At 40.6% G+C, this 13,325-nt stretch overlaps 1 protein-coding gene across 3 annotated transcripts in view; it reads left to right on the top strand.

Moving 5' to 3' along the window:
* Positions 1–13,325, top strand: part of osbpl10a (oxysterol binding protein-like 10a) — a 98,542-nt gene that overhangs the window by 38,364 nt on the left and 46,853 nt on the right. For 2 of the 3 annotated variants that reach the window (XM_084918810.1, XM_084918809.1), the window contains exons 4-5: positions 2,228–2,296; positions 9,290–9,487. In XM_084918810.1, coding sequence (XP_084774936.1) covers positions 2,228–2,296; positions 9,290–9,487 — 267 coding nt within the window. The remainder of the gene's footprint in view (positions 1–2,227; positions 2,297–9,289; positions 9,488–13,325) is intronic. The other variant, XM_084918811.1, reaches the window with a different exon arrangement.

Raw genomic sequence — 13,325 nt, 5'->3', positions numbered from 1 at the left:
TAAATGGAAAAGTGACAGATTTCTTCCTGTCATTTTAAGTTTTAATTGGTCTCTTAATTAACGACCCATCACAAGATACAGTCTAGATCATAATACTCCTGATATTATTTAGTCGTGAACTGGATTAATTTGTCCCAGATTTGGCTGTTTGCGAGCTTCCTTAACTTCTCAGTTGATTTTAATTGACAATAAAATCTTTCTTTCAGCACTTCGCACGCTACAATAACCTGTGACTTGCTGTGGATTGTGAGCCAGATGAGCTACTACTGTTTTTATTATTTCCTCCTGTCATTGATTTGTAGTCATAGTGCACTAAAATATCATTTTTTCCGCTTCTTTAAAAACAAAAAACAAGTGACTTCAAAGAGTTATTGGGTTATAGCTTCCCAAAGCGTTTGTCTTATAGCAGGAAAAACAACAATGAACTCCGGCTGCATCCTGAATTTCAAAGTGAGTGTAGTACATTGGCTCCTGTGCTTATTTGACACTGATCTTGGATGGTGATGAAACAAACTGAAATGGATGACATGAAAGTAATAGTGCTGAATAGTTTTAGCCTCGACACACTGCGCGTGGCATCTTCTTTCAGGTGATTTACAGAGGTTTGTTACATTTTCCAATTCTTCTCTGCACTCGCTCCATGAATGCTCATCACAGTGAGCAAATCTGCAGTCAGAAGACTTTATTAAATGCCATCCTGATAAATGCCACATCTCTGCCGACAACGAGTACTGCTACGTTTCCAGATGAACTCTGTGCCTCTGACTTTATGAGCGACTCATTCTAAAAGGAAACAAATAATATGAAAAAGAAAGTGAACGAGACATACAGAAATGTGTTAATGTACGCAGGAAATAAAATGAAAACGGCAACAAAAGTGAGGCTGACACCCTTTGCCCAACTCATCTCATCTGTCTTGTGAAACTTTGCCTGCTGATTAATCTGAGAATATTTTTAGTCCTTCCTTTAAATTAAGTGATTTAGGGAAATATCGTGTAGTAGAGCGCTCCTGCTGCTTTAATAAAGGACGCATGTGCAGCTAAGAGTCCCTGGCGTCACTGTCCTCTTCTTATCTCTGTATGCTCACTCCAGATGGATTACTGAGTTGGGTGCATTATAACTACCTTCATCAAAAACTGTATTTTTTTCCAAATATGGATTTCATGGAATAATGTTTGGGCCATTGCTTCTTTGGGGGTTTAGTGTGGTTGTCAAGGGATTAGATCTATGTGTGTCGGTGTGTGTGTGCTGCCTGTATCTCTGTGGGGTGTATCCCCATTCGCCTGGTCCAGTGGCGAATGAGGCTTGTTATAGAGCTCCTTGTGGAGCTCCACAGCCAGTGGTGACAGTGTGAAAATCAGCAGTGCATGAACAAGGGAAAAAATCCAAACTGTGTTATTTCTGCAAACTTTTGGTATTAAAGTTAGGTTTTTGCGTCAGATTGCAGTTACTCAGAATGTACTTCATCGTTTGTTTTTTGGGTAAAGTTTAGAGCTGATGCTATTAGCCACTTCATTATATGAACATCTGTACAAAGTGTTAGTTTGGAGAAGCTTGTTTGAGGCTATCACTATCTGGTACTGTAACACTGGAATATGTAGAGTTCACAGCGTTTATCTTTTGAGTTATCTCTTTTGTGCCTTGTAAAATTGCAGCAGTAAGGTAACAACTTTTGCTCTGAGGGTGAGGTTTCTGTTTTCTGGTTTGTTTTGGACTTTTTCCAAGTTTCACTCTTTGTTTTCCAAACAATTTGGGATCTTCCATGAAAGCTAAGGTCAAATGCAGTAATCTGCTAGATACCAAAGTATTCTGAGGTACAACCCACAGGAAAGAACACCCACCAGTGATACACATTGCCAGGGGGTTGCTAAGTGGTCTTCTGGGCTAATTTATATTCTTGAACATAGATAAAGCCTACAGGATAAAAAGAGAAACAAACTTTTAGATTTACATTTTAATCACCATAATATTTTACTTGTAATGCAAAGATTTTTGAGTGTAGTGATTTTCCTGGCATCTTTTTCACTTTAGCTTCATAAATAGAAAAGAAATACTTGTGTATGTATTCACTATGTTTGCATACTAAATTTGCAGAACTTTAAAGATGACTTTAAGATGAAATTTGTATTTTTATACATTTTTTCTACTGTTCTACGCTCTTTGGATGCAGCTGCTTTTTTCAAATAGGTTTTCTTCTTTTTTACTTAGTTTATGCATTTTGTTTCAGGTGAGGAAGCTAAAGGGCTCAGATGAACACTTGAGTGTGGAAAGAGCAGGAGGAGGCCAGGAGCTGCTGGTGAGTAAATGACAGACAAATATCACACACACACACAGGTTCACCTTCAAATGCCAGATGTTAAACCATGAGAGAGAAAACTTCTGTTGTTCCTTGAGCGTAGATATCAGTCCGCTGCATATAGCTCCTTACAAAATCCAGATTTTGTGCGTCTTTTTCAACAATTAAATAGTTTACAGCCTCATTATGTTGCCTGTTTGCCAACTTGCTTATTCAACATGTAGTTCTTCAACACATCAAACCGCTGCACAGCTGGAGCGGGGGGGATTCCAATTACTCTGCTCGGCCATAATGAGAAAAGCAATCAAAAGATGGGAGAAAATTGGATAAGTTAGGAAAAAATGGAAAGGCAATGCGCTCTATCACTCTTTTCCCTTCTGGCCTGTGGAGCTGAGTAGCCGTTTTGTTCCCGTTCGGTGACTGCGGGGCATTTCCACGGCAGCAGCTGTTATTACTGTACGCAGTGCTGTGGTCTAATCCGTCCCTGAGCCTCGCTGTCTGCCTCACAGATCGTTATCGCAGCCACTCCGTTGATGAGGCAGCTGGCGGTGGAGGCGCAGCCACATCTCCGATAACTCACCTCTGTGACACAAAAAGTGTGTCGGGAAAGATTTATTACAAACAGAGGCGAATGATTTCGTTTCCTTGTGAGTTTTTATGGAAAAAGATGTTGATCCATTAAAGGTGCAGTCAAAAATGGCTATTTTGAAGTAGAGCAAGAATATGCTTGTGTGCCATGCTTCTAATCAGTAGGAGGTAAGTGCAGATATCCTTTGGGCTGGACAAAACAGTGTGAATTAATGACAGTTTGTACGACATGTTTGTGATGATATGCCACTTTATTGCCCAACGTGGTGCTGTGCGTTATGCGCAGATATTTCTGCCTTGATCTTGTCTGTCTGAAAGGTTGTTCTAGATTTCTTCAGTTGCAACTTTGGAAACCTAAGCTGTGGCTTCATGTCCTTTTTAGCCCTCAGTCAGAGACTGGACACAGAACCCCTGAAATCAGTCTGTAGGGGAAAATTGTGTAATCTTGGAGCAGTGGGGAAGTGGTTGCTGGAGGTTGCTGATGGTCTCTAGTTGATATTAGTAACAAAAATATATGGTGCAGCACTGAAAACCACCTTGAGATTGCTTTGATTGTTAGCAGATTGCCAAAATTTCCTGTAGTTTGCCTGTAAGACACTGACTTGTCAGCAAAAATAGCAATCCGTCAATTAATATTATTCTGATACATCGTTAGGGCCCACCTCCGATCCCCCTTTTGAGTGTGTGTATGTGTGTGTCTGTGTGTGTGTGTGCATTTGTAAAGCTATACCCATAATCTCCATAATACCAAAACCCCTGAAAAGCCAGCAAAGTGCACCATGATGAGAGCCAGAAACCAATATTGAACTAAGGTGCGTACACAAGCATAGATGGCAGCAGGCAGTGTGGTAATTGTGCTATGAGAACAACTCTATCACACCCCAAAACACCCCAATCTTCACAGTTCAAACATATAACAAAAAGTGTTGATGAGGTGACAAGAACTCAAAAGTCCAGAAACCCCAGTTGGTCACAACCAATAGCAAAGACCAACAAGCTGAGAACACCAGCGTTCTGTGTGAGAACCATGCAGGAAAGTCTGAACACACGGTATAAGTCAACCAATACTGCAGAAGCCAAAAGGCAGAAAGTGATCCGAAGACCAAGTGTGACAGCAGCTACCCCAACCCAGGGGCTGCCGCACAGCTCCAACAGTGCGTGACGACCAATCCCACAAGGCGTCCACCCCAGGCTGACAGCTCCTGCACCCCTACCAGTCCTTGAAATGAGAGGCACCCACCACACCCTAAAGAGCCAGGCACAGGAACAAGGCAACGTGCCTGCAGGGAGGCCCCAGGGAACGCACCTCACAGGCCAACACAACGTGGGGAAGAGAAGGGAAGGGAGCCACAGAGCCAAGTCAGAAAGAACCGGCAGTACCCGGCAGCCCCTGCCCTCCTTCCGGTCCAACTGCTCCACATATCCAGTGCCACTCCTGCCCTGCCCGGAGCCAAGAGAAAACACAGCAGAAAGGCATTTACTTTTAACTACATGTAAATTTATTCTGAGGCTGTCACAGCCATCACCTCTCTGCCCCTCAATGTCAGCATTATAAATACAGGATACAAGCAGTTCAGTGTGAAGTACATTCGCTCAGCAGGACAATACATTTACTCTTCAACCCTAGCTAACCTTTATTATTGTCCTATTTCTTTTTTTAATGATAAAATTATTATTTTGTTTCCTGTTTTGTTTGATTAAACTGTATTTACACCCAGAGCCATCCCCGATATCCTCCGAAACTCACTATTCGACCACTGAGACATGTAAACCTTTTGCCACTGTTAAAAGATTAAACCTTCTATTTCGGTATGGCTTTGTAGAAAACTTGATGGTTATTATTTACTGAGGTATGTGCATTCACATTGCTCTATATTCCAAGCTAATAACATTTTAAAATGTGATATTTAATCAGTTTCAGGCCATTTCCTTCCATCATGCTTTAGTCTCGCGCTGTAACTAATAATCATCAGTCTTGTGTCATCACCACCATTTATCGACTGGACTGATCGCAACAGAGTTTACTGCTAGAAAGCGTGTCCTTCATTTCCTGTAAACACATTTACACATCTTTATCAATAAATGGATATCTATCCCAGTCACAAACACGCCTATGAGCATGAGGCCGGTAAAGAGAGACTGCATTGTTAGACATGATCAGGTCTAAAGGTTAAAAAAATGAAGCATGCTAATGTTGTGCTACTTTGTTTGTGTGCTGTAAAAGGGAGTGATGAGGGGCAGTAGAACTGAACCAAGTGATGTAACTAGGCTGTTTTTCCTTTGTGTGTGGGGGTTTTTTTTTTTGGTCTGCAGAATTACTCAAAGGTTTATGGACAGATCTCAACAAAAATGTAAACTTTGAACTTACAAAATTTTGTGGAGGGGCGCTTAACCATTTCATTTTGTGCCATATAATCACAAATACATAAAGATAATTTAAAAGTGAGGTTTTGCTGTTAAAATGTGTTTCCTGTTAACCTGCTTTGTTGATAATCTAGTGAAAGTGCAGAATAAATACATCATCTTTCTCTGTGCAGCCACATTGTTTGCATCACATACCACGTTAGATTAGCTTCCAGTCTAAGAAAGCCCCCCGTTCAACAAAGCACTAACTCTTAAATGAATGAATAGACACTAATATCTCTTCGCCTGAGGATCTTCCCATCATTTCCCACAGGACAAGTTGACCTTGTTTATTGCAGTGCGGCCAAAATATCAGAGGTCGCATCTGTTGGAGTCAGCAAACAGGATTCCCCTTTCCAGCCACAGCTGAGTCCTGCAGGTAGCCGGCTCCAGCATTCTGTTGTGATAGTCTAAATTCACGTGACATGACTTCAGAGTTTCTCTGTAAAAGCCTTTGAAGTTATCAAGCTGATTAGCAGTCTGATAAATTGGCCAGTGACCTTATTATTTCTTTTGTGGTGAAGCTGGTGCAAACACCCCTCCTGAGGGCACAAGAAGGCAAAATATGCCCTGTGAGTTAGACTGATACAGCTGTTTCTGCTCGATTAAAGAAACTGCATTTGACCTAAGCCTTTGAATAGACTTTGATCAATTCACACTTGAAAGTTTTTCATAGTGGACACCCACCTGGTCAAAGTAATGGGCCACATCTGTTAATACAGCTGTATAAAATCAAGCTCCTATAAACATTTATGAAAGACTGTGTCGTTCTAAAGAGCTCAGCAAATTCAAGCGTGGCACCGTAGTAGGGTGTTAAAACAAGTCAGTCAGAAATGTCTTCACTCCTACATATTCCCTGGTGTATAGTAAGTTATATTGTTGCAAATGAAAGCATTTAAGAACCACAGCAGTTAAAGAGCGGTGTTGTCCAGCGCTGAGGTGCAAGGTGTGTAAAGGGCACCAACTCTCTGTTAGCTCAATGACTGCAATTTCATTTTAATTCAGTTTCACTTATATAAGGCCAAATTACAGCAGCCTTCACCTCATAGTGCTTTATTGTTGGGTAAAAACCCTAAAACCACAACTGTATGAGCAAGTACTTAACGACAGAGAGAACTAAAAACTCTGGTATTACCATCAGCACCAAATCTGTGTGCTGGGAGCTTCATGGCGTCGGTTTTGGTGGCCTAACAGCTGCAGGTGTAATGTGTCTGTGGCCCAGTACTTTTTTTCCATTTAGTGTCTCAGTATTGAGCTATTTTCAGACACTCTAACCAAGTTTATTGCTGAATAGCAAGTTGTTTGTAATAAGTGTCTTTCCCTGTGGTGCTGACTTTCCTGTCTACTCCTGATGCCTCGCAGAGGGCCAGGTCTGCCCACGCAAGTGTTGTTGTAAAGATAGGACTTCTGTACCGCAGGGTTAGACTAACAGGAAGTGTACCGAGGCCACCTTCTTTGAACGATCACTGTCCCCCAATAAGACCTGTAAGACCTCTGCTTTTCTCTTTAAGTGAAATTAGTAAAGTATTATCACATTAACTTTGCAATTGCTGAGTTATTTATTTATTTAACTTAACGATTTCAGCAGTTAATTTTAGATAGAAGTGAAATGGTAAGAGAGGAATGCACTTATCTAAAAGAGCTCTAATTATGTAAATACACATCTGTCCTCCTTCCTTCCAGCTCTGGCCCTCCTTTTTCTTTACAGCTTTCTTATTTTTTCTGTTGCAGTTTATTAAAGTGCTTTGGGGCTCTGTGCCAGTTTTTGGAGGACAAAACCTCAGCGTGTCTATCTGTTCACACTCCCGAAACACTGTCTTTTCCTCATACTCATAGCTCGTGGCTTAGCCGCGCACAATACAACAATGTACTCTCCCGTAAGCTCATTATTTTCTGTTAGAACTGCTTCACAAGTACCGACCTTCAGTACCTCCCTCTGCTTAGACTTTGGTGATGCATCTAATCAGAAGGAAAATATTCTTAACTTGTGAGCAGTTTTATTATCTGAAAAGAAGAGGGAGTGACCCCCTGATTATCTGTGTGGTATGTAACAACGGCAGGTTCGTGATGGGTTTGATCCTCTCGGTTACTGCAGAGTGAGCAGCATCTCTCCCAAAAACGGGAAGGCCATTTGTTTCCCTCTCATTGTGTGGTGCTCTGGGGTGGAAGTTGTTTATTTGATCCATTTTATTTTCACCGCTGCTGTGACCAGACCTCTGTGGTCTTCTGGGGGATAAATCTGCGCTGCCTCTCTGCTGCAGTATACTAATGGAGAGCAGGGGCAGAAGAGAGAGAGATACTGGTCTGACATCGCTGCCTGTGTGAGCGTGGAGGTCAGCGAAGTGAGGAGACAAGAGTCACAGAGGGGGAAGCAAAGGAGGCATCAAAATGAAAGATGTGATGTGACTTAAGCTTTGCCGCAGAGGGAAACAAAACAACAAAAAGGCTGATTCTATCTTTTGATAAAACTCAGCTGAGGCACCCACCGCCTATCAATTCACATGCTTGTATGAGGAAAAAATGTTTTTAGGTAACAGTTTTACTGGGGAACAACAAGATGCATGACACATCACACTGTGTCAACATTTGTTTACCACAAACTAGGCCAAAATGCAATGACTCCATGATTCAGTTGTTGGCAGAGCCACCTTTAAGCAGCTTGTTTTGGATTTTATCAGTCTCTCACATCGTTATGGACAAAAGTTCGTTGAGGTTTGCAGGCATCCGTCTATGCACATCTCTCTTTAGGTCCCACCGCAGTTGATTGGATTAAGCACTTGACTTTGACTGATGTCCAAACCGCCATCATTTAATCTGGAGGTTTTCTGGCTTCCTCTTTGGACACATTTGTTTCATTTTCTTCAGTTGGACTCTTGCCTGCAGGGTTTTCCCTTGCAATTGATTTATTAACGTACACATGGTGGTTAGAACAGAACAGGAGGCTGGCACATATCCCATAAATCCAATGGTAAATTAGTGTTTTCACATATTGGTAAATAGGGGCTATGACCACTTTCAGGCCAGATTTACCTGCCAGACTGATGGCCTCATATTTGACTGTAAAATACTTTGGTATGTTTCCAAGTTTTCTCTTTGACCGCAAGGTGTTCAGGTCCTGTGGCTGCAAAACAGGCCCCAACCAGTGCCTGACAGTTGGTATGCTGTGTTTGGTTTTTGCTGTGCAAATGTGAGCAAATATCTCCACTTTGGTCTCATCTGTCTTAAGGAGAGTCTTGGCTTTTTTGGCTTTGCTGTCATGCTCATTTTAGAGAGAAAACGCTTGCTGTTTTTCCAAATAGTTCTGCCATGAACGTTTAACATACTGCGGCCTGTGGAGTCTCATCAGTTAGTTAAGTGCAGTTGATTAGCAGCGCCCGGCTGCTACTTACTCTCTTAGTTCCTAAGAAAGCAGTAAGGGTGTACTTCACACACTGCTCCTGCTACTAAATTTTACAAATAAATAATATGCTTTAATACGTCATGTGTTGTTGTTCATTTGAGCTTGTGTTTACCTAACTTCTAGACCAGCTTAGGACCAGTTCATTTTTCTTCCATTATGTCCTGATATGTAATATCTTAAATTGAAAGAGGTACTTTTTTTGCCACATGACTGTAGCACAAATCATTGTACGATTGTGTGTCACTGGATGAAAGTGGCGTGTAGTGCTCAATAAGATTAGTACGGTTTAAGTAACAGTTCATTTACCAGGACTTACCCAGCGAGTTTAAAGGTTTTAAGGCGTTGGTTGTGATGAGTTGGAAGTGACGGATCCGTGTCACTAAGTGACATCATAATAAAACGCACAACATTAACATTAGCATGAAGCTCATAAACATAAAACTACTCTCCATTTATGTGTAATAGTGAATACATCTTACTAAACCCTTATTTATTTATTTTTTAATCATTATGTATAGATTTTTTATTTTTTATTTTTTATTTTCCTTTACTTTTTCCTTTACATCATCATGTTCCTGTCATCTTTAAATCCCATCTTCCAGGGCTCCTCTTCCTCTGGTCGGACCCGTAGTTTCTCCCTCCTACCCCACCTAACACCAACTTCATCCCCGGGATCTCCGAGGCACCTGGGTCACCCCGCCACACCCAGCAACATCGTCACGATCACTCACCACAAATCTCCAGCTGCAGCTCGACGAGCCAAGAGTCAATACCCAGGCCGGCTGCTGGAGGTCAAAGAGGTGGGTGGAGAAGTCGTAGCAGTAACAACATGCCTTTTGACTTATGAGTGGGCATATGTTTTCACCTTTTAGATTTATTGAATGCAGTTTCCTTCTTCAGTACACTTTCTTTCTGAATTTTTCCCTTGTAAGAAACTGTCTTTAATTATATATTACAAGAACTATGTTAAAGAATAGTTTTATTTTTCCAGAAAATGTTATTTATTAATTGATAAATTACATAAAGAGGGTTTACACACAAGAGACACAAGAGAATCAAGGGAAGGAAACCTCCTCTTCCTCCTATTCCTCCTCTTCCACTGTAATCTCGGCAGTTCTTTTCTCTGTTTTTACTGGAGATGGTCACTCCTTAACATCTCTTTTTCATTATAAAGATTATTCAGCTGTGTCTGTCCACTGCTTGAGGGTATCCAGCACAGTTTTGTACTAATTCTCTGTAATGGCTTTTTTATTAATGCCAGCAGTGAGCAGTGTTTTCCAAAGACAGGATTTGGTATTTGGTATTCCACCAAAGGAAATACTTTCTATAGTCTGACTCATAAGAGGCTGTTTTCAAAGGTTTTTACAGATTGGTTATCTAGTAATTATATTTAATTTTAGTATTTTTGTGTCCATTAGCAGAAATGTTTTACTTTGAAAAACTAAAGCCCCTCTGCGGTGTAACGCTCTGTTGAAGTAGCAGAAGTCTGTCATTCGGATGTGGGTCACTTTAACATTAATGCTCGTCACAGCTTCATTCAAGCTTAACAACAACAGAGCGCCATGGCGCACACGAGACGGGACAGTACATCAAGTGATGTATAATGCATCACATCACAGTAGACAAACACGAGTGTTCAGAGATTTATTTTTCCTTCATTTTATTGCTGTTAAGGGGATTTTTTTTTTTTTTTTTAGAAAACTGATAATTTCTTAGCTTTTTTCGTGAGCTGAGTAAATCAGACAACAGGGAATCTTCTGAGTGCCTGACATTTGACTGATTTTCAAGCACATAGATTTAGCAATTTAATATTTAGAAATTGTGTAATTGCAAATAAATCCATATTACAGTAAAGGCAGAAATATAAAACATTTATTTCTTACAGCTTCTTCCATGTAAATAGTTATAGATTTTATTTCTTTTACCCACAGTTGCAGCTGATTAAAATTATGCTTCGTGAATAGTTGAGCATATATACTGCAGGGATTTGTGTTCTCCTGCAGTAGAGACTGAGAGAAGTAGATGGGTAGCATTCCTCTGGTAAGAAACAACAGCATGGACACAGATACAAAGCACTGTATATAAAGGCTACAAGGCTATAGCTACGTTGAAGCTAACAGATAATTCAGCCGCTTGTTTGCGACTTTTATAAGAAGGAGCCAGAGTGTTCATTGTGAGCTGGACATTGAAAAGAGCACGCTGTCTACTTTGACGTATGAAAAGCTGATGCGATTTATATCAAAGTGAAGAAATACGTGTTTAAAAGTGGCGTAAAGACATGGAGTAGGGTGGATGATGAGGAAATTATGGTTCAGCGGTGGTAACGTGTTAGCAGTGCGTGGGCAGGTTTGGACTCCCTGTCTACCTGCAGTGAGTGTGTGCTGTCAGATGAGGGTATTGTGAAAATATGTGGTATTACTGATCTGTGGGCTACTCTTTCTTGGTGCTGATGCTTGGTTGCTGGTCTAGCAGCCAGTTGCAGAGAAGACTGAAGTAATAACATTTGTCTGATGCACAGAATCATCCATGTTGAGCATCAAGGTGTTGGGATTTGAGAATTGCACAGGAATTCTTTCCAGTGGTCAAAAACCCCTCATCACAGGCAAATACCTCCCCAAATGGGCATTTAAATTAAGCATGTTTTATATAATATCATTTTATATTGTCACCCTTTATACTGTGAAGCCTCAAATATAATTTACAATATAATTGTCCCACAAATAATCATTTTTCCGGCATGCATACAACATATGAACTAGGGTCCCGGCTTCCTCCTGGCATTTCCAACAGGTGTCATCGCCAGCAAGCTTCAACCTGACTAGCTTACTGGGATTAATTTCTGTGAAGCAACTTGTATTGGATAAGCTGAGATTGTGCTTCACGTGAGCAAACTAACTATCCCCTAAAATCTGAATTCCCCCCTGAACCTGGAATTCTGATTAACTGGAAAGTTTTCCAGTTTTTAACTAATACAGACTAGTTGTTGGTTGTCTTTTCTCCTTATTTCACCCAAACTTCAGGTTAAAAAGGCGATCTATAGCCCGAAAGTCCATTGCAAGGCCTGGGTTTGAGTTCAATTCAGGCCATTTCCTATGTGTTATCTCCCCCCTCTCGACTTTTTTCTCATCTACTTTCCTATCCTGTCAAAATAAAGGCGAAAAATAAATCTTTTTTTTTCTTTTTTCTTTTTCTTTTTTTTTTTTTTAAAGCTGTGCTATATTTTCTGTGACCTTTGTCTTCAGAGATTGTAAAAGTCTCAGTGCAGTGAGTTCAGCAGATATTTCTGGCATCTTGGCAGGCCTGACACTGACTGCAGTGTGCTCACTCTTTACTGTAAGTTCAGCATGGTTGGCATTTTTATTGCATATATATCAATACTGATTAATGTGGCTGGTGACAGAAGCAGTTTGTGCAATCATCAATTTGCAAAAAAAAAAAAAAAGCTAGAGAAAAGACTAAACTGTAAACGGGCAACACTGCGTGATACTCCACGCAGTGTTGCCCGGTTCATCCCTGAAAGTGTGTACTGTACTAATGCTACGTTTAAACAGTTTTATGATTTCTGTGAGTTAAAACTTGGAAGCACAGCGTAAGTTAATTAAAAAATCTCCTCACTTGACATTTCCGGTAACTTTTGCTGTAGTTTGAAGTTCAAATCCTCATTAATTCTCCCCGCCTCATTCACCAGTCCTGTCAGTTCTAGTTACCACTTTGTCCCCATGTGCTACATCTCTGTACTCTCAGAACGGTCGTTCACTCTTTCCCGCTTATCTTTCCAGAGAAGATTGTTTTTTTCCCCTTCTTTTCTCCCATCACTTCTTAATAGGCTTGTCTGCAGCTGATTTAAATTGATTAATTGCACAACATTAGGCTTGAAGTGAAGTTGGTAAAGCAAAACTAATAGACACAATGAAGACATGATTGTATGCTTGGCTGGTGAACTATACAGCCTTTTGCTGCTGCGGTTTTGCTTTCACCCCTTTTTTGTTTAGAGACAAAATGTTCTTTTCGGATTATTGCCAAGCAGCTGTGCATCTGGTCGCTAAATTATGGAGAGATGATGACAGGAGGAAACATGGACAAAGAGAGACAAGAGGCTTTCTAAATGTGCCCATGTAAACTGTTGGTACTGAGAATGGAAACAGAGGCTGACAGGTATGAAGTCATGCCGGCCATGTCAGAAAATGTTTGTTTATCTTTATAAGACACTTTGTGATATGTTTTTGTCTTTTAATTATGCAAACTTAAATTAAGACCTCAAAAATTATTGAATATTTTAATTTTCACTCTTTTTTGTTGCGTTATTCATTCCCTAATTGTGGTGCAAGCAATTGTATGTGAAAGTGTGTAGTGACAAACCGACTGAGCATTACGTGAGTGCAGTTCCCATTAAGTAGTCTGTGTAATCAGCCATGCAGTGCATTTGGTTTGCACTGCTCAATTTACGTAAAGCTGATCCAGGTGAGCATATGCGAGTCGGGGAATCTGATATGGCACAGCGCCTTTGGAAATTTGTTAAAACAAACCATAAATGGGTTTTTTCAGCCTGAAAAAATTGGGGCAAATTATGTCTGTCCATCCATTTTTCAGTCGACTTTGTGGGCGCACTGGAGTCTGTCTCAGCTGTAGTACTGTGAC

Source organism: Perissodus microlepis, chromosome 22 (assembly GCF_051167445.1).
Source record: "Perissodus microlepis isolate ML-2025 ecotype Zambia chromosome 22, ASM5116744v1, whole genome shotgun sequence".
In the NCBI taxonomy this organism is placed as follows: domain Eukaryota; kingdom Metazoa; phylum Chordata; class Actinopteri; order Cichliformes; family Cichlidae; genus Perissodus; species Perissodus microlepis.
Note: the sequence above shows the minus strand (reverse complement) of the source record. Positions and strands in the feature narration are given on the sequence as shown.